Source organism: Denticeps clupeoides, chromosome 2, assembly GCF_900700375.1.
Source record: "Denticeps clupeoides chromosome 2, fDenClu1.1, whole genome shotgun sequence".
Lineage (NCBI taxonomy): Eukaryota > Metazoa > Chordata > Actinopteri > Clupeiformes > Denticipitidae > Denticeps > Denticeps clupeoides.
In genome coordinates this window covers 14,756,475-14,778,064 of record NC_041708.1, presented here as the reverse complement: position 1 = coordinate 14,778,064, position 21,590 = coordinate 14,756,475, and the positions used below count along the sequence as shown (strand labels likewise).

General features: G+C 42.1%; 1 protein-coding gene across 15 annotated transcripts in view; it reads left to right on the top strand.

Annotated features, from left to right (window-relative positions):
* pdzd7a (PDZ domain containing 7a) overlaps positions 1-21,590 on the top strand; it is a 32,814-nt gene that overhangs the window by 527 nt on the left and 10,697 nt on the right. The window contains exons 1-18 of one of the 15 annotated variants that reach the window (XR_003748915.1): positions 1,052-1,142; positions 1,257-2,412; positions 2,689-2,826; positions 3,052-3,226; positions 4,694-4,870; positions 6,253-6,400; positions 8,414-8,474; positions 8,722-9,165; positions 9,736-9,912; positions 10,667-10,842; positions 12,990-13,081; positions 13,162-13,253; positions 13,395-13,466; positions 14,203-14,823; positions 16,142-16,242; positions 18,774-19,576; positions 19,665-19,869; positions 20,926-21,019. Coding sequence is in view for 3 of the 15 variants with exons in the window: in XM_028970309.1 (XP_028826142.1) it covers positions 2,247-2,412; positions 2,689-2,826; positions 3,052-3,226; positions 4,694-4,870; positions 6,253-6,400; positions 8,414-8,474; positions 8,722-9,165; positions 9,736-9,912; positions 10,667-10,842; positions 12,990-13,081; positions 13,162-13,253; positions 13,395-13,466; positions 14,203-14,823; positions 16,142-16,242; positions 20,866-21,006 (2,781 nt within the window). In the remaining 12 variants the exon portion in view is untranslated. Of the gene's footprint in view, positions 1-988; positions 1,143-1,256; positions 2,413-2,688; positions 2,827-3,051; positions 3,227-4,693; positions 4,871-6,252; positions 6,401-8,413; positions 8,475-8,721; positions 9,166-9,735; positions 9,913-10,666; positions 10,843-12,989; positions 13,082-13,161; positions 13,254-13,394; positions 13,467-14,202; positions 14,824-16,141; positions 16,243-18,773; positions 19,577-19,664; positions 21,032-21,590 lie in introns of those variants that run through there. The other 14 variants (XR_003748918.1, XR_003748914.1, XR_003748916.1 and 11 more) reach the window with 14 other exon arrangements.

Here is a 21,590-nt window from a genome sequence, read left to right as displayed (position 1 = left end):
TTCAACACACACCGGAAGAGGCAGGGACGTTCAACGATGAGCTTTACGATTGGTCAATCGTCCAGGGCGTGGACAAGAACGAAGTTGTGATTGGTTGATTTGCGTTTCTTGCTTTTCCGGTTTGTTATAGCGAGCCCTCAAAACAACCTTCTTTGGAAACACGTAACTGTTAAATTAACACAATTTTCTTTTTTTTTATTTCAGATGTTTAGTTAAGTTATGGTACTAATTAACTGCAGTCTAACTGTTTCTGTACATACTCAACTTAGTCAGTTTTACTTTTTTTTTTACTTTATTGTTTAAATACAAAACAAACACATTTATTAATATATTTATTTATATAGTCTTGTGTCCTAGGTTCGTTACACAAAACCAGATTTCTCATTTTGCTAGTTTAACAAGGTTAACCTGTCCAAAATGACAGTTATTCATTACGTCACAGTGAGAAATCCCGTATTGTTGAGCATAATATCGGGGATTAATAAAGTTTTCTTATTCTGATATACAATACATAACAAGATACAATATGTATATTATTATTGCTAGTGTAACCGAGCGTCCTGAAAAGCGCCTATACAGTGTGCATATAGAATAAAACGTCGTTAGAAACGCAACAGCCGTAGCCAAGTTTATTGGGAAACTCTCCTGCCCTGCCCGCACGCAGCGCGCTTTCCGGTCTATCCCTTTTCATAATAAAAGCCAATACCCTAACCCAGAACATTAGTTCAACAAGAAAATAAGCTTACAGTAGTAGTAGTAGTAATGATGCTTTACCACCAGGTGGCCAGGTGACGCAAGAAATGTTGCATCTCTTTATTGAATATTTTAATTTAGACGATTTAATTGTTTAACATACGTATTCGTTATCTGTAAGTGAATGTTAATTATATCTGTGCGAATATGCTAATTATTCTCTGGTCACGCGTTTTTTTCTTTTTTTTTCGTTTTTTCTCGTTTGGTTATAATGAATATGTTTACACTGTATTAGAAAGCGTAATGACTTGATCATTTGCCATTACGGAGGAAATGGCAGGACCAGCGTCTTCTGCTGTAATCCAATCGCCTTGCCTGCCAGGCGGAGTACGACACGGCACACAGCTGCCATTGTCAAAGGTGAGCTCCTTCAGGCGACACGGGAACAGGTAACGTGACTGCCCTGGTTTTAAAGTTGCTGCCTTGCAAGCATACTGCTTGTCCTATAATAGTTATTATATTATTAGTAGAGCGCTATTATTTTGTGCGACTGTATTCTTTAGGGTCCGGAGGCGGCGGCGGTGCCATTATTTCAGATGCAGGATGCATGCTGGGCCCGTTGTGTTTCTAGACACCAAAATTAGGCAAGCCTGAAGTGATAGAGAAACGCAAATGTTACTGGAATATCGCCAGTAAATTGATGTCGTGCGATTTGGTCTCATTTGCTGAAGGCTGATCTGAGGTCCTGATCTTTTAAAACGATCAGATGTTCAAACCATCTTCATATATGCTATTTTCAGATTATTCTGCAAGTTTACCATTACCATTACCATTTTGATCGATGCCACAGCATAGCCTTTGGAATTGGATGCCATGGAATTGATCCATTCGTGTGTCTTTTTATCTGACACTGTGTCAGATATGCTATTTATTGAACACATGGACACATTTTTGTGTTTTGAATTTAATCATTCTCAAGGAGAAAAGCACTTTCTGTAAGAATCATGTGCCTTCGTCCAATCAATAATACATCACAGCGTTCGATGTTTGTATCGCATTCCCTCTCAGGGGAAATTGCAGAAATACTGCCCTCTCTGTAAATGGTCGATGGCGGGCCCTAGGCCTGGATGGAGAGAAGAAGTGGCTCCTTCCAAAAGGCTCTTTTGGTGGAACGGAGAGCAGGCTGACTTCATCATCTTCCACTTGCTCCTTGTCATCATCAGGCAGAATGACCAGCACAGTCAGGAGATCATTCTCGCAAAGTGACATAAGTGGGATTTATCTCAGGTGGACATTTTGATTGCTCTCACAGCACTTATAATGAAATGTCTCCCATTACCTGGATTATACAAATTCTCCAATGTCAGAAATATGAGTCTGGATCTATAAGGATGGCCTACGTTGCGCATTTATCTTCAAACACTTTCTGCAACTGAAACAAACTCCCAAATCAACTGCTGTTCAAGGGGTTTGTGTCAGGCAAACAAAAAAAAAAGCCCTAAAGCCCCTACAGGACTGTGGATGAGGGTGTGTATTTGGCTGGATCTCTCACCATGGCTCACTCGTCGGAGGGGGCACGCAGAGAGATGACCAATGGGGCTACAGCTGGTGGTTCTAACACTGCCACCCGCTATATGCTGAAGAAACAGCAGCGGCAGAGAGGGATGCGCTCATCTTCTCCAATGGGCAGGGTCATCCTCATCAATGCACCTGTTGACGGTGAGAAAAGTACAATTTCTATCTGTTTGCATAACGTTACATTCTTATTTGTTGAATCATTGTAAAGAATTTTGATCATTGCATTGAATGAGATCCAGATATTTATACATTCTATAACTGTTTACATAGTATAGTCTCTATTTTTCTCTATTCATATAAGTCTGGCATCATGAAGCTCACCTTAGTTTAGGAACAGATCAATTAAGATTTGTGCATGCAGATTTTGATGTGTGGACATGTAGGCACCGATATCTACCTGTGAGCTTGTGTGCTCAGGTGGAGATAACAGTGAAGACATTCACACAATAACAGTGGATAAGAGCGAGGATGGTCGTTTGGGCTTCAGTGTGCGGGGCGGCTCGGAACACGGGCTTGGCATCTTTGTCAGTAAAGTGGAGGATGACAGCTCGGCAGGTATGTTGAGGTCATAAGGTTTCTGTTTTAGATAATAAAGAGCTTAAAGTTGTTTTTGTTTTTTGCTTTTAAGTAGTTGACCAAACAAGACAATGTCTGAATTTTAGAAAATAAAGTTTATTTTTTTGTCTTGGATCTGATGTACAGCCTCAGCAGCAGTGACCAAGATAGTTGGTGTTAAGATGGCATGCAACTCTAACCCTGAAACTGTTTGACTCTGTTCAGAGCAAGCAGGGCTGCTTGTGGGCGATAAGCTGGTGGAAGTCAATGGCATTAGCCTGGAAAGCATCACAATGAGTAGCGCTGTCAAGGTTCTTACTGGAAACCACAGACTCCGCATGGTGGTCCGACGAGTGGGGAAGGTACCTGGCATCCGATACTCTAAGGAGAAGACCACGTGGTGAGGATTTTCAGTACCTTGACTACATTTACTTTTTTATTACACAAAAAACACAGTATAACGGAATATTAAAAAATTTAAATAATGCACCACTCTTTGCCATGGAGATATTTCTGCACATACTGGGTATGATGAACAATTGACCAGTAAGCAGATACCAAATTGACTTTGTTTATTCAGCTAATAAATCAACTGCAAAGCATGCTGTTTTTTGCCAGGCGAATCTATATCTGAATGAAAATAAATTTAAAGTTCCTTTTTTTCTGGGACTACACACTTCTAAATGTAGTTTACAAAATAAAAACTATATTAAAATGTAGTTTATTTGCATTGTCAACAATGTGACAAGACAATACATTATTTCCTCTAGTTTAATCTTGTTATTATTATGCAGTAGTATTTCTGTTTCCTGTGTCTCCCATCTGGTCACCCAGATGACATCACTCCTTAATCCTCATTTGTGGCATTATTTAGTTTTTAGGGTGATTGTGGTGGGGCATGCAGATGGCTGGGAGGAAAAATAAAGTGGAATGGAAAAAATAATGTGTGGTTGAAAAACATGGGGAGAAATGCAGCCACTGGAATGGAAGTAGATAATTTTAATCTATAAGGTAACAATAGTATAATAATGAAATAAACTTGTTTTAATTATAAATTGGGTTTAACTAAAATAAAATGTAAGATTTTTTTTGTCTATTCTACTAGTTCAGGGGTCACTCAAAACGCTATTTAGAACGTTGTTTTTTTTCTAGTATGAAAATGCGTGTAGAAGCCAACAAATGTTTAATCACCCAGACAAATCTAATAACTTGGTCTGACATATTTGGGGAACAGAGGCGATCCAGTAAATATCGCAAACAACTGTTTACTCACCCCAAGAGGCTACTAATTTTAAAACACTACAGATTACGGGGCAGGGGTGGCCTAATCAGAAGGTTGCCGGGTTAGAATCTCAATCCGCAGAGCACCATCCCTGCATACTGTTCCCCAGGCGGCTTTCATGGCTGCCCAGTGCTCATTAAGGGTAATGGGTTAAAAGCAGAGGACACATTTCATTGTGTGCGCCATGTGCTGTGCTGTGTATCACAATGAAAATCACTTCACTTTCACCTCTCACTTTCAGATTAGCAGCTCTGGTGGGGGTGGCGGGCATATTTTGAGCAACAAAACATTGAACACATTGCATTTTAATGTTAAAAGATCACAATAATCACTTTTCATTGACCAAAACTAGACTAAAATAGTCATGATGCTTCCATGCTTGCCCTGTGTTGGCGTGGGTTTCTTCCAAGTTCTTCCTCCCACCATCTAAAGGGATGCGCATTAGATGAATTGGCAACTATAAATTGTACATTTTTATGCTTTATCACAATATTTTTGATAAAAATATTGATAACAATAATTTATCACTATATTGCCCAACCCAAAGCCCATCTGCCCACCACCAACATCTCTGTGTATGTTCAGGGTGGACCTGATTCACCGCAGGATGGTGGTTGAGGAGAGTGGGCGGACCCCATCAGAGGCAAGCTCTGATGCAGCGCTGCGCAGGATTGTTCACCTCTACACAACCTCTGATGACTACTGCCTGGGATTCAACATCCGTGGGGGGAAAGAGTTCGGCCTTGGGATCTATGTCTCCAAGTGTGTATCTCCTACAGGGAGTGACTGCTAATTACACTTAATCTTTTCCCTCAGAGATGTATTGAAATATATTTGATAACATTTTTTTTATTGATGTGCTTTTGAGACATTCGTGTTTCAAATGAGTCAACCTTTGTTCCATATGTTTAATATTTTCATTTTTAGATTCAGGCAGTTGGTATTCTGTCTAATGCAGCTGCAGAGCAGCCACGGTTCTGTGTTGGTAGTAGCCTACTGGGTAACCAGAAAACCACAAAGTCTCAGGTTCAAACCCCACTTACTACTATTGTGTCTGAGTAATGCTGTAAACATTTTTGCGTTCAGCCATCTTTGATTTTGTGGTCAGTGGTTCATTCGGGTTCATCTTACATTCAATCTGAGTCCTAACTTGCATCAAGTGGTGCGTCCCTATATAAAGTATTTAATCAAGGGCTCATCAGTTTATTTAGACCTACGTAGATGAACATACTTTAAAAGAAAATGTATTTTTATTTTATACCAATTTGGAATTTTTGTATATTTGCAAATTCAGGAAAAGGCACCATAACAGCACTTCATGTTCAGTAGAGTTGTCTTGTCATATCGGAAAGGGGTAAAAACACAAGCTTGTGACATGAACATAAAGGGGTCTTAATAATGGAAACAGAAATATTTCTCAAAGGCCTGAAGAACATACAAACTAAATAAGAAGGAATGCAGCATTAACACACATGTTATGCTTGACAGGGGAGTGTGGGAACTCCCTAAGAATGGTTCTCAATACTGAACACTTGTTTTGATTTTACAGACAGAGGAAAAACAAACAGGTATACACTAGATCACGCACTCACAAAAATGGTCTGGATGCAGTATACAAAAAGAGGATTTATTTACAACATATAACACATTGTCCTTATACATTGTCCTGATGAAGATTTGATACAAGCAGGGGCAATTGTGGCCTAGCGGTTAAGGAAGTGGCCCCGTAATCAAGGTTTCAAGTTTGAATCCCGATCCGCCAAGGTGCGACTGAGCAAAGCACCGTCCCCACCACAGCTGCCCACTGCTTACTAAGGGTGATGGGTTAAAAGCAGAGGACACATTTCACTGTGTGCACCGTGTGCTGTGCTGCTGTGTATCACAATGACACTTCACTTCAAATATAGCAATCAGGAACCGGTACACACAATATAGAATCAGTTGAAGACAGTACACGATAAACTCCCATTCAGATCCAACCTATCCAACCTCCCACCTCCCTCCTATTCAGGTCCAACCCTGACACCCTGCTTCTACTCAACACGAACACCAATTGCTAACTCCTGGTGCTGCAGGAGCACCTCAGCATGACAAGATTTGGTTTCTTCTTTTCACTGTTTTATTTGTTTATTTTTGTTCTTAAGGTTGGATCCAGGAGGCTTGGCAGAGCAAAATGGCATCAAAATGGGAGACCAGATCTTAGCTGCCAATGGTGTAAGCTTTGAAGACATCACCCATAGCAATGCTGTGGAAGTTCTGAAGAGCCACACTCATGTAATGCTGACCATCAAGGTGGGTTTGTTATTAGAAATATTTTAGATGTAGCAATAAACTTGGGAAAAGTCAAACTAGAAAGAATAGTTTTTTAGTTTTGTTCTTCATACAAACATAAAGAGGCTAATCTTATAAGACTAATGCACATTAATTGATGATACATGAAATGTTTAGCAGTTCTTTCCTTCAGTCAGGGAATGGGATCACACAAACCAACATATTATAGTGGACAGATGGCATGTAACCATCACGTTCTCTGCATGCTCACTTTACGCACCACAGATTGGGTTTCGGCCGTGAAAAATAGCCCCAGGCCATACATTATTAACAAGTCCAATGTGGATCAGGTTATAATCAGCCTAAAGCTTAGCTTAATAACTCTCTGCAACCCCCTCTTTCCTCTCTAGACCCCTGTTCTCCCTCTGTCCATGAAGGGAAAACAAATACAAAGTTCAAGCTCCACTTGGTTATTGGGGAAGACTTTGTTGAGAGATCTGAGATCTCGGAAGAACTCAAAGTGTACTGTTCTAATGAGTACATAAAATCACAGAGAATCCCACAATATATCAAAATATTAATTGTCAGTGATGACGTCAAGATTTTGTGGGTTCTGCAACACTCAACCTTATTAGATAGTTCTCTACAATATGATTATGATATGATATGGCTTGCAAATGTAAACAACTGAACTTTATGATACTTTATGACCTCCCCTTTCTCATGCTTTGTTCTCCCAGAGAACTTGGCTGAGCCATCTAAATGCCAGTACCTGCACCTGCTTCTCCGGTGAAACGAGCTGCTCCACATCTTCTTGCAGGGACCGGCATTTCCACCGGAGAATAACGGTGTTGCGAGGGTGCATGAGCACTCTGTCTCTGTACCAGTATCCCTGTCTGCTGACACAGTGGTTCTGGATATTTTGTGTGAGGCTCCATTGTAGCTCATTGAGTTGGTGGATCTTAAGGCAGTTTCGTACAAGACAGCATTGCTGCTGGCTCTGGCTTCAGTCAGACGAGAGGGCTCTGTTCACCCCAGCTTTATGCAGTTTGCGGCTGGTGATACTAATGTTACATTGGGCCCGAATCTGCCTCCTGGGCACTTTTTCAGGATGCGTCAGTGGGGGACACTGGGATACTATGCCTACTTTTGTGCATTTTTATGTCCTGCACATGGTTTCCTCTGCGGTGTTTAATGCAGTGCTCACTGCCACCACAGGGAACAGGAAGCCTCTCCCTCTGTTTCCCTGTCTCCTGCCTATAGGTGTGACTAAATGTGTTCAGCTGGCATGAAGCAGTGTGGTTATCCCATACTTCTTGTGTTGTACCCTCTGCCTCATCCTCAGGGAACAGTGGTTTATATGCATAGCGTTTTCCAAAATGTTTATTTTTTACAGTGTATCTACATTTATATTTAGATTTACAGCATTTAGCAGACGCACTTATCCAGAGCGACTTACAATCAGTAGTTACAGGGACAGTCCCCCTTGAGCAACTCAGGGTTAAGTGTCTTGCTCAGGGACACAATGGTAGTAAGTAGGATTTGAACCTGGATCTTCTGGTTCATAGGCGAGTGTGTTACCCACTAGGCTACCACCACCCTGTATCAATTTGTATATATAAATAGGTGGGATCATGTTAATTGTTGCAGTGTCATTTTGTCCCTTTCATGCTGAAGAGTGTAGCAAGTTAATTGCTGCAGGTTCTTTGTTCAGTCAGGCAACAAGGCCAGCCTCTAGAAGCCAGTGAACCAGTTATCAAGTGATGTCATCTGTTCTGTACAGACAGGCCCACACGCCAGACTGATTCACTTGTGCTTTCTCATACAACCAGCCAGCAGCGCCATTCAAAAATCACATAAAGTTGAAATTTCATTGGGGGCATTTGCCATTGACTGCTTTAAATCTCAAAGATGGTCAATGTCTGTGGAACAGAAATCAGACCCTCAATTTGATATCTGGGCTTTCACTTTGAAGTTAGAAGCTAGTGCTGATGTGGATGATTTGTAATTTCTTGCTTTGCCCTCTTTAAACAGGAAGCTGGACGATACCCGGCATACAAAGAGATGGTGGCTGAATACAGTTGGCTGAATAAATGTACAGTACCTGCTCGCACCCACATTAAAATGCCACCAGCACTACCAGTTTCCAGAAAGTGTAGATCATTTAGGTGGAATTCTGTCTAGTATGCAGGTAGACTTTTTCAGAGTGGCTGTATTTAATTTAGTTCCACCTTGGTGATGAGGTCATTGGTATAACTCATTAACCATAACCATACATAAATATGTAAATTCCATTGCTGTCAGGCACTGTTTTTTTAAGACTCTCCTCCACTCCATTACAGTGGCCAATGGGACAACTCACTCCTCCTCCCAGGGTTCAGATTCCTTCTCATCATCCTCGTCCCTCTCCTCGGGCACGCCCCTCTCTTCACTCAGTGGCCTCTCCCAGGTCATGTTCCCACCCCTTGGGTCAGAAATGGTGGACGTATGCATCTCCACAGAAGACCGCTCACAACGACTGAGTTGTGACAGGGCTGAGACGGCCATCCAGACTGATCCCCCTCAAATTGACCTGGTAGAGACAAGCTGTACCCTTGGGACAACAGAGCTGTTGAAGGACACAGTCATTTGCAGCGAGGGCTTCGGCCGAAGTGGACAGGGGCGGAACAGGACATACTCTGCGGGGGACAAGGAGACCCTGGACTCAGCTAAAACAGCTGTCCTTGTGGCCCTCAGCAAACCACGCAAACCTATCCGCCGGTCTCAGAGCCACATAACTGTTTCAGGTCTGGTTCATCACTTGCATAGTAAAAGAAAGGGCAATGATTGGCACTCTATGCCACTTTTTTTCCAAATGCTCTAGTCTTTTAAAAACAACTATGCGTGTAAATACATGTAAATAAATAGATATTGAGACATTTGATAGGCTGCTTCCAGCCTGAGTAAGTATAGTGTGCGAGAGAAATGGCAATTGCTAGACTCCTCCCAATTTAACAGATAACAGAAATAATTCCACACCAACAAAAGAGTAGTTTGTTTCACTTCTTTAAAATACAAAAACTACCAATTTGATCTTTCTTGTTTTATCTTATTATTTAAATAAATAAATAAAAAAGGATCCTGGACAAACAAGACCAATGCTGTTGGTAATAAATAACAGTGCTGCAGCACTTACTCTGCTCTATGTCTCATCCACGCTATGGTGCTCTGCAGATAGAAATGGTTCTTACAAAACACTACATTCTCTAATCACCAACCATAGAGTCATTGTGCTGCATGTTTTTGTTGATTTTGGATGGACTGTGCCCTGTTCTTTTAATAAAAGGCCCACATACTGATTTTTCTTGGCTCATCAGAGGTCAAGCGACAAAAGAAGGAACAGAAAGGCTCCATGGGAGGGGAATCAGGCGGCACACTGCACCGCTCCAAAACCTTTGTCAGCCTCCTCTTCAAGGGTGGTCGGCGCAGGGAGAAAGAGAAGGAAGTATCAAAGGATAGGACCAGAGGGCGAAGCAAGTCCGCCACAGGGCATGGTAAGAGAAGCACAGCTTGAGATGCAAAAAATCTACATCAATGGAAACCATCATAGCATATTATTCATATATTATTAATCCAGGATAAATAAGTCAATTTTTCCTTTAAAACTGCTCAGAAATTAGAATAATCTTGTCAGGTACTGATGTGGATTATTGACCTTGCACGTAGAATTTTAGAAATTTACAGCAGAAAATTAGAACAATCTTTATTGACAGTTGTGGACTCCTGTGCCATATGTCCTGGGTACAGAGCCCCCACTGGCCCAGGCCACAAGAGTCAATTCTCATTTCCATCTTGTGACTTTATTGTTTGGTCAGGATTGTGACCTTTATCTGATATTTGAATTGTGATTACTGTGGAATAATTCTCAGTGGCATGACATACTAGGACATACATACACACACCCTCACAGTTTTCATTACTCACACAGTGAACTTAGGGACACACACAGACACATGCACAAGCACGCACACAGCAAGTCAGTTTGCTGGTGCAAATTTAGCTCATGAAAAGCCTACATAATCACTCAGCATAATAAGGATTTAGACAGCTCTCAGGAGTATGCTCTGTGTCTGTTAAATACGCTGTAATGCCTGTGGAGTGGCCTTCAGTTCAGCATCTACTGGGATAATCATTCTGCAGTTATCATGCCTCGCTTTATACAAAACACACACACAAGTCTGATGGCAACAACCATTATTGTTTAAGGTTGTTTTAACTAGACACAGACAATAATTTGTACATATGTAGGAAAGGACCGTGGTCGGCCCCTCATCAGTTTACTCAGCTCACCTAAAGAGTCCCGTGCTGGCATGAGGGAGATGAACATGCCCCCAGCCTCTGAAACGCTGAGCATGGTGCAGGAAGTGGCCCACAAACTGCTGGAGGAAGACGAGGTGGTAGCAGTCATGAGGCACTGTAGACAGGTAAATACCTTTTCTCTTTGTGTCAGATGCTACAGTTGCAGCTGCGATCATGGGGTCATGTGAATAAGTCAGAGTGAATTCAAGTCACATCACAGTCTACACTCCTCCTGGCCTGTAGTGGTAGATTTTTTGTATCTATATTTTTTCATCTTGTTAAAGCACCATTTGTATGGAATATGCTATAATTTTAGTTAATCCCAAATGCAATGTATTCAAATTCCTCAGTAAATATAAACTATAAGATTATAAAAACCAAAACATATTCTTTGTTTTTTTGATAGACTAGGGTATACTACCTTTAGAGAAAGAAACAAATCTGGTGAAACTTACTTTGTTTTCTGTAATTATAAAAAATATTATATATCTTTTCCCATTTCCCATCCTGTGAGCTTAAAGGGTTCCATTAGTAGTATTTGGAGAGACATTCTACTGGAAGAAGTTAGGCTTTAACTGTCACTCTCCTGTATTTTTCTCAATTTCATATTACACACCGGTTTGAGGCATCCTTCCACCCTGTTAATATATATTATGGGAAATATTTATTGGATTTTTAAAAATGCTGTTAAATGCTGATCAGCTCTAAAGTGTTGCTCACTCAAAGAGCTAGAGCTAAAACAGCTAGAAATATTCAAAATATTGGCTATGTATGGGAGAGGCAGCCTACTGAGTAGAAATTGTACAAGAAAATTTATTATTTTATTTTAAAATTAATTGTATATTTATTATTTGAGTTTGGTTGGTTGGTATGAAATGTTCTAAATATATGAATTTATCGATTTCTATCAATTTTATGAATATTATTATTCTGATGCTATTCTGGAGAATACAGTAGGTTAAAGATGCAGGAAAAAAATGACAAATGCCTAAACTACACGACTCCGTGAAAAAACATATCCACAGCCTAATGCAAGCCTCCTCTGCGTTTAGTTTCACCACCGATATTTGGACCAGCAGTGTTAGCCTGTGTCACTAATTAGCCTAACCTCCCAGTGGATAGACGAGAGTTTCATGCCGCAACGAGCCATATTACATGCGAAACAATTCCGCGGCTCGCACACCAGCCAAGCTATACCGCATGTGTTTGAGGAAATGCTTTTCATTTAAAATAAAGGTTCTTAATTCCAAACTAGTCCCTTTTTGTTAAATTATATGACTAAAGCTGTTACCTGTACATTTAAATCATGTTTTTATTAAGTACTCGGCATCGGCGAGTACTGAAATGTAAATTCTCGTACTCGTTCTCCTAAAAAGTGGTATCGGTGCATCCCTAGGTGTTGGCCTGGTGAGCAGTGCCTGGTTTTCTCCAAATGTGACACGGCTTTCATACCAAAGAACAGGACATTTTATTTCTCATGGTCTGATAGTCCTTCAGGTGCAAACTGTCATGTGCTTGTGCTCTGACATGAACTTTCACCAGTAGGACATTTTATAGACAGGTGTGTGTACAATCAACAGACTCCAATTAAGCTACAGAAACATCAGACAATCAGGGGAAACGGGATGTACCTGGGCTCAATTTTGAGCTCTATGGCAAAGGCTGTAATACTAATGTACATGTGCTTTCTTAGTTTTTTTATTTTTAATAAATTTGTTTAAAAAGTAAACTTTTTTTTACATTGACATTATTGGGCGTTGTGTGTTGGATTCTGAGGGAAAATGTATTTAATGCTTTTTGGAATAAGGCTATAACTTAACACAATGTGGAAAAAGTGATGTGAGCACTGTGAATACAGTATATTTGTGTGATGCATTTGACAGTTGAGTTTAAAATGTAAAATCTTGGTTGTTACCACAACCAAGATTTTGGTTGAATAAAAGGATACTGGAATAAAAAGGATACTGGTATTATTTCGAAAATGTCTCAGTATGCCACGGCTTGATTGATAGAGCAGCTTGTGTGACTCACAAATGGGAGAACAGTTTATGAACTGTAACGGTTCATAACAGTTCTGAAACATCTGATCCCTGTTGTACAATGTAAGTGTGCTTGGTGGCTCATCAGACAAGATTATTTCGCTAGGTTGTAGGGTCCTTCTGTGAAACAGTAGCAGTTTCTTCTACCAGACGTTGAGACAGGTTGGTTTGCATTAGAAGCTTGGGGATATCACCCTATTTTATTCAATGACATTCTGTATAATTGATTCTAGTTTGTAGTGGCAAATGTGGTGGAGGACCTGGTACGGCCTTTGCTGGCAATACTGGACAGGCCAGAGAAGCTGCTTCTGCTTAGGGAGATCAGGTGAGAAGGTGACAGACACTCAAATATTACAAACAGTGTAGACCTGTGGCCAAATCATTATTTAATTTCTGTTCTTTCAGAATGCTGATACCAGCAACAGAGATTGGCCGATTTGACAGCATGGTGGTGCCTTTTGAGCTGGAGGCCTATGATATTCTGAAGAATCGTTCTGGTAAAGGGGTCAGGGTTTATAATATTTCTGTTCTTGTCTAGCAGTGGAAAGAATAATATTCATAAAAAAATTGAAAAAAAGTGAAAAAGTTTTGATACCCACACATTTACTCCAGCAACTGTTGTGCTTTTATTCCTATAGCAAGGTCACCGGCTCTAAGATCCCCACGACCAGGAGGAACACCTAGACGACACCTCATCACACCCATACCTGGTCAGTGTGTGTTTTGTACTTAATACACATAGGCCTCCATGCTTTTCTTCATGATCAATATCCATGAATATCCCACCAATATCCTGGAATTTAATCCTCCTCAGCCTACACACATGCTGAGAAGACACACAAGCCTCTGCCCAAATCCCAGCATTCCACTGCAATCAATCAAATAAAAAGCTTTTTAACAGGATGTCCTAAAATCACAGTCCTGGTGACTCTATATTTAAACAGATACTCCTGACTCATGACCCCAAGACAGCATTTAAGGTGGTGAATTCCATGTCTTAAACGGTCCTGCATTATTTCGCTGTAGCTGGGGCCCACTGCACTTTACAGATTCAACCCTCTATGAGAGAAAAATCTATCAAAATTAAATGGATATATATTTTTTTGTATGTGCAACAGGAATTGTATAAAATAGTTTTAAAAGTGTTGAGTGCTGCTTTGTAGGATTTATACACATTAGTGATCAGTAATCAGAAGGTTGCCAGTTTGAATCTTGAGCAGCCAAGCTGCCACTGAGGTGCCACTGAACAAAAAAGTACCGCCTCCACACACTGCATCTTTCCTGTGTGCACCGTGTGCTGTGCTGTGTTACACGATGCCAATCACTTTACTAATTCTGTGTGGTTCCTTTTGGGTGTCTTGGAAAAGTGCAGCAATTTACTGGCTTTTTTTTACGTACTTGAATGCAAGTGACTTTTAGTTGTGTGTCTGTTTGTGCATCTTGTAGACTACCGTGGTGGTTTCCAGCTGCAACTTGCTCAGGATGTAGAGCGGGAGCGTCATTTGTTGGAGGAGCTGGAGAGGCTGCGTGTGACTGGTCTGCGGCCTGAAGCCTGCATCCCACCATCCCGACCTTTCATTCCACTCCTGGATGTCCCTGTGGATATCTATGGTCCACCCACCTCCACCCTTCGATCTCGCTCCATGAGCCCAGCTCCTCCAAACTGGCTGCTGGCTGAGTCTCCTCAGAGCACCACCCGCAGGGGACGCTCCCTTCAGAGGAGAGGCAATGATACACCCCACTTCACAGACCTCAATCTCAGTGCAGATGCTGCCCCTCTAGAGCGGGGTAGGTCACCACTCAGAAATGGACATGGAAGAAGGGAACGAGGAAACTCCATTGGTAATGACAGCATTCTGCAACTGACTGGGTCACATCACTCTCGGACCCCTCTAGCTCAGGTGTTTCCACTGCAAGAAGTTGACCAACCACGAGAACAAACACCTTCAGGTGGTAGACAGATGAATTGTCATTCTGGTTCTTCCCTTAATGGTCAAGAGGGTGTCCTACTGGCACACGAGTACCAGCTCAAAACTGTTGCCATATCCAAAACGAAACAGTCCCTGGGTGAGTACCGGTCACATTTTTCAGATCAGTCAACTTAAGCGTCTCTGGTGTTTTTACATAAAAAAAATATTGATTATTAGGTGGGATATAAATAAAACAACAATAATTAGAACAAAATACACAAAAAAGTTATTCTTCCAAAATAAAACAAAAACAAACTCAGTTAAGAAAAAGCCAGGGAGAAAAGGTGTGTTTTACATTCAGGTTAGAAGCTGATTTCAGTTTTGTAGGTCAATTTTATTGCTTTTTTATTGCTTTGGCATCCTGTCTGAGCCATACAGACAGACATGCTTCCTTTGGATCTTAACTCTGGGAGGGACAAGAGAAATTGCCCAGTACCGACACTGACCAGTAGGTGGCAGCTGGATGAGGAAGTTCAAGATGAAAATATGACAGAAAATACATAGCTCTGTAGCCATATACCATAGCCTCATAACCAACTGCATGCATTTAGAGAGGAGGAAACAGAAACAGATAGAGACAGAGGGAACAATGGGATGAAAGAGAGGGGTGTGACTAAATGTGATTAAATGGAAAAGGTTTCAGATTAAAATGAATCTACTGCACTAGAATACTGAAGAGACTCCAGGTCCCAGAATCAGTGTTTCTGAAGAATAGCAGTTTTTTTAACCCTCAATCTAAAATGGGATTTACGGATTTTGTTCACAGAACCAGTAGTAGAGATATAATTTTTTTAACATTTTAAATTTAAGCATTTATCAGAGCCCCCTTATCCAGAACGACTTATAATCAGTATTTACAGGGACAGTCCCCCCTGGAGCACTTAGGGTTAAGTGTCTTGCTCAGGGACACACTTGTAGTAAGTGGGGTTTGAACCTGGGTCTTCTGGTTCATAGGCGAGTGTGTTACCTGCTAGACTACTACCACCCTTTTTAAAACCTGTAATGGAATTTTAATTAGAGAGGCAGTTAAATTTACAACGCCCATGAGCACCAGTGGTCTACTATTAGTGTTGCTCATGGTCAGTGAACTGAGAACTCCAAACAGAAAAGCCCATCTTTTATAGATCAAAGTAACAATATTTTTAAAGCAGATAATAAGGCACAGGTGACGGGGATCAAAATGATGACAATACAGTTGTCGTGGTCAAATAATCAAGAAGGTAATGACACAATATGGACAGACACTTCTGGTGACAGATGATGATTGACCTCTCAACTCATTTTTCTATTTGACAAAACTGAAATATTTGCAAACTAGCACTTTTTTGACACAGTTCACAGTGATGTTGGCTAAACTTATCGATTCCAACCACTGTTATTTCTATTACATGAGATGGCTCTCACGTTTCCTCTAGGGATCAGTATCTCAGGAGGGATTGAGTCACGTGTGCAGCCAGTCGTGAAGATTGAGAAGATCTTTCCAGGAGGAGCAGCATCTACCAGCAGTGTGTTGAAGGTAGGAGAATGCTCCTAAGAGTTCACATTACTTTTTTTCCCAGCCTTTTATTAACACAATTGACACACGAAAGTGTTGTGTATCTGTGCTTTCATCATGCACTGGCTTTTAATAAATTTTATATATATATTATTTAACTTGCTACAATCACGACAGACAAGACCAGGGTACAGAGATAAAGGAGAGACAAAAAGAAGAAAGTGTGGAGAAAGTAAACATATAGAGGAGGGAGAGGGAAAAAGGAAGTACATTTTGAAGAAGGAGGAGGATTGTCTGTGTTTGTCTTCAATCTGCTTTGGAAAAATAGCAGAAAATCCACAGCAACACCCAACATCTGTATAAGTCACAGTAAATAATAAATATTGAATGTTATTGAACAGCACACAATACTAATATAAGAAGACATGTTCAGCCGGTCCAGACAGTGTGTGTAAGTACGTGTTTGTGCACCTGGGCGAGCCTTTATGCGTACCTCTGTGTGTGTGAGCATGCTGTGCACAAAATTTCTCAATGTAAGTGTATTAACCACTTACGGGATTTGATGAGCAAACTAGGTGTCATGGTTCACTTCTTGTTTCCGGTACTGCACTGTTTGGTGCTAGCTGCCTCTATCCCTTATTTTAAAGGACTTAAAACATAGTTATGGCTCCCTAACTAATCCCCTGTTAGTTAACTAAATCCCCTAATGTTAGCAACAAGTCAGCCACAATACAGAAGCCTCAAGAGGCCACCTTTCCCTGGCTAGCTTCCCTACTGTCCCCCATAGACACCCCCACTCTCTGAAATTTACCCAGGGCAGGGAGGTTAAATCAATACAGAATGGGGCCAATGGTGGCCCGCTGGGCCCAGGGCTGTCAATCGAGCCCCACCACAAAGGAAATGCTTACTTCCTACTTCCGTCGCCTCTGTGTGTGGCAGCCTGTTATGGCAGCTCTACTCATTTCAGAATCATATTCATTGGCCAAGTAAGTGCAAGCACATACAAGGAATTTGATTCCGGTAGATGGTGTCTCTCAAGTACAGAGTAGAAAAAAACAACAACAACAAACAACAACAATGTGCAAGGATGTGTGTAAGTGTTATTGTACAAGTTGTGGAATTTGTTGTGAATGTTTATAAATAACTATATCTACTGAAATAAATAGGCAAAAAACTAAATCCTATATACAAAGTGTACAGTGTGCAATGTTGAAGGTGATTTGCAGTGTGAGTTTCAGCTGTTTAGGAGGGAGATGGCAAGGGGGAAGAAGCTGTTCCTGTGTCGGTGATCCTGGTCTGCAGGCTTCTATAACGTCTGCCAGAGGGCAGCAGGTCAAAGAACATGTGAGGATGTGAGGATGTGAGGATGTGAGGGATCTGAGATCCTTTTCCTGGATCTGGAGAGGTACAAGTCCTGGATGGAGGGCAGGGGGGCACCGGTGATCCTTTCGGCTGTCTATACAGTCCGCTGCAGTCTGATCCTGTCTCGTTTAGTGGCTGCTCCATACCAGGCGGTGATGGAGGAGTACAGGACAGACTAAATGACCGCAGTGTAGAACTGGATAAGCAGCTCCTGTGAAAGACTGTACTTCCCCAGTTGCCTCAGGAAGTACATCCTCTGCTGGGTGGTGGAGTACATCCTCTTTTGAGGATGGAGGAGATGTTGTTCTCCCACTTCAGGTCCTGGGAAATGGTGGTGCCCAGGAACTTGAAGGTCTCCACAATAGACACCGGGCTGTCTGATATGGTGAGGGGGAGCAATGTTCAGGGATGTCTCCTGAAGTTCACTGTCATCTCCACAGTCTTGAGCATGTTCAGCTCCAGGTTGTGTTGACTGCACCAGAGTACCAGCCACTCAACTTCTTGTCGTTATGCAGACTCATGAGCCCACTAAATGAGCCCAATGACGGTGGTGTCGTCTGCAAACTTCAGGAGTGTTACAGTTGAGTTCCTGGAGGTGCAGTCATTGGTGTACATGGAGAAGAGCAGTGGTCTCCCCCAGCTTCACTTGCTGCTTCCTGTCTGTAAGGAAGCTAGTGATCCACAGGCAGGTAGCAGGTGACACTCTGAGCAGGGAGAGTTTGGAGAGTTCTTTCTTATTTTCCTCTTTTTATTCTTGCAACTTTTAACTCAAGTTTTAGTAATTTAACTTTAATCATGCACAGTCTCGTGCTAATCCTGATCATTTTTATCTGGCATTTTCTACTTTTTTCATTTGTGTTTGGAGACCCAAAGCATGGCTTCTTTACTTACACTCGGATTCAGCTGTTAGCTCGATGGTGCTGCATGCAGACAGACCTGATAACCCCAGTGAGCTGAGGAGGAAGAGCAGGGGTTTTTGAGTCTGAAAAGGAGCACCAATGTCTGAGAGGGAGACGTTATAAACCCTCTCTCCCTTCTGTAGTGATGGGAAATGTATGATCTCTCACTTATAAGATGGATGAGCTAACGGCACAAACCTGGTCCCAGATGGAGTACTGGCAGTGTAGCATAATGGTGCTAATGGAGACCTGGCTAACATGCTAAATCTGGACACATTGCCTGGATTCCAGCTGCAGTCAGAGGACAGGACGAGGGAGAAAGGAGGGGGACTGGCAGTGTTTGTGAATGACAACCCTGGGCACATCACTGTGAAAGAGCAATTCTGCAGCAGAGGTATTGAGCTGTTAGCCATTAGCCATCCGTCCATATTAGATCACCGGGGAATTCTCAAATGTTATCACGATAACAGCATATGTCCTCAGTGTGTGTACTCTACAAACAAGACCTTTTTAATATCAGGGTTTATCATGCATTACTGGACTCCACACCATCTGAAAATGAGTGAAAGTGAAGTGAAGTGAGTGGTGCGTGGTGCTTTTAGCCCATCACCCTTAGTGAGCAGTGGGCAGACATGACAGGCGCCCAGGGAGCAGTGTGTGGGAATCAGTGGCACCTCAGTGGAACCTTGCCTGTTTGGTATTCGAACTGGCAACCTTCTGATAACGGGTCAGTTTCTTTACCCACTGGGCCAACCACTGACCCTTCACTCGATATGTAACATGCACCACCAGAGACAATAAAACATTGGACTTGCTCACAAAAGAGGCATACTGTTCATCACCCCTCCCTCCCCTGGATAGATTAGATCACAACCTGATGCACCTTGTCCCTGTGTATGAGCCCTTAGTGCACCAGCCACCTGCACAGTACAGAGAAAGTTGGAGGAGATCAAGGAGGCTCCTATGGACAGTTTTGAGTCTATTGTTTGGGAGGTTCTTTGTGATGATCACGGGGAGGAAATGAAAGCAGTCATCAATCAGAGGAGGAGGGCATTCAAATCCAGAGGATGGAGAACTAGCTTCAGCACAACAATGTGAGTGAAGTATGGAGAGGCCTTACATCTTGGGCCACAAAGTGGGGGATGTGAGGTGGGCAAATGAACTGAATCACTTCTTTAACAGGTTTGATTAATCCAGAATGCAGTCTTTAACAACGGCTGCAGACTCCCCCACCCCCACTGGATGACAAGGAGTACAGAGAACTGACCCAGGACTTTGTGGACTGGTGCCAGCAGATCTACCTCCAGCAACACTAGAAAGACCAAAGAGCTGGTGCTAGACTTCCGCAGGTGCAAACATCCTCCACTGCAACCACTGAACATCCAAGGTATGGACAATAAGGTAGCTTGATGTTCATCTGAACAACAACTGGACTGGACTCAGGAAAAAGGAAAGAGACAGAGCAGGGTGTTCTTGCTCAGGCTCAGGTCTTTTGGAGTGAAGGGCCCACTCTTGAAGATCTTTTATGACTCTGTGGTGGCCTCAGCCATGGTTTATGGTGTGGTCGGCTGGGGAGGTAGCATCTTTGCTGGGGACTGAAAGAGACTGAACAGACTGATCTGGAGGGCCAATTCTGTTCTAGGATGCCACTGGAGGTGGTGAGTGACAGGAGAATGGTGGCTAAGCTGTTGGACAATCTCCCACCCCATGCAGCTCCTTCAGTGGTTGACTGTGGCACCCATAATGTGGGAGGGAGAGATTCAGAAGGTCTTTTCTGCCAACCGCTGTCAGACTCTACAACAGCTGACCACACACACATACATACATGCATACATAGACTAACAAGCACACACATCCAGTACACCATTTCTGTTGCAATATATGTGTATATATCTCCACTCTATACACTTCTGTATGTACACTTAATTTTATTCTTTATTATATTCTTTTAAATACATAATTATATGTATACAGGCATTCACAAATATATCCACTTGTGGAATTAATAAATTGTCATCTTATCTTATCTAAAAATACACTCACCCTAGCATTCAGTCAACTTCCAGACTATATAAGACAATAGACACCTAGGTTGGGTCCCTTCTGTTGATGAGTACCCCCTTTTACGAAACCAGTATTGAGAGGGCCAATTATGAGAGAATAATTTTGAGAGGCCGCCTCCTGTCCAGGAGGCCAGCAGAGGGACTGCGGCCAAAAATTGTTCCACTGACACAGAAGTGCTTTCACAAGCTGACAACAAACCAGCATAAAAGAGCAACAAACAGAGCTAACTGCAAACTCATTCATTGATTCACGTCATGTCTGTAGTAAGCCACTGAACCTGCCTCATGCCAACCACTTCTCACCCCTGACTACTCTACAGACTTCCATTTCTTGCCTTTTGTTTGGACCTTTAATGTTGCCGGCCACCTGTCCCATTCAGGATCAGAACTCCGTCTCAGCCTCTGATTACAGTATCTACTCCTCCTGCCAACCACACCCATCTAACCGGATTACAGCCTAATACCTTCACTTACAGGTACACCATGGTGAGTTCCGCTTTCTCCCGTGCTGCCTCACAGAGAAATCTCAGCTTCCAGCGTGCTCCAGAACACGCCCATGCTAACTCTCCTCCTCGCTCCACTGCTCTGCCCAGTCCCTCGCTCCGGCGCACAGAGATACCAGTCTTGCAGGGCGCCTTGCTTTCTCCAGTTTACACTTCTGATAGAGCTTTGCAAAAACGTTAATAAGTCATATCGGGCTATAGATGGTAGGAAATGTAGGGGTCCTTGCCTGGTATTAGCAAGAGACTAATGTTGGCAGAGTTAATATGTGATGATAGTTTACTATTTTCCTTGCTTTCCTGTAACATTTTATGAAAAGTTGGTACCAGAATTCTTTACAGAATTCAGCTGGAAATCCATCTGTATCTGAGGCCTTTTTATTGACCATTCTATTCAGTTCACATTACCACAAGCGACCATTACTACAACCCAACTGCAAGCAAAATTCTTAAAACATTTGAATGTTCTGTAACCTATCACACTACCAGATCGTTGCTGGGATCCGGGAATATCGGAAAGTATTCACAGCACATCACAAAAGCAA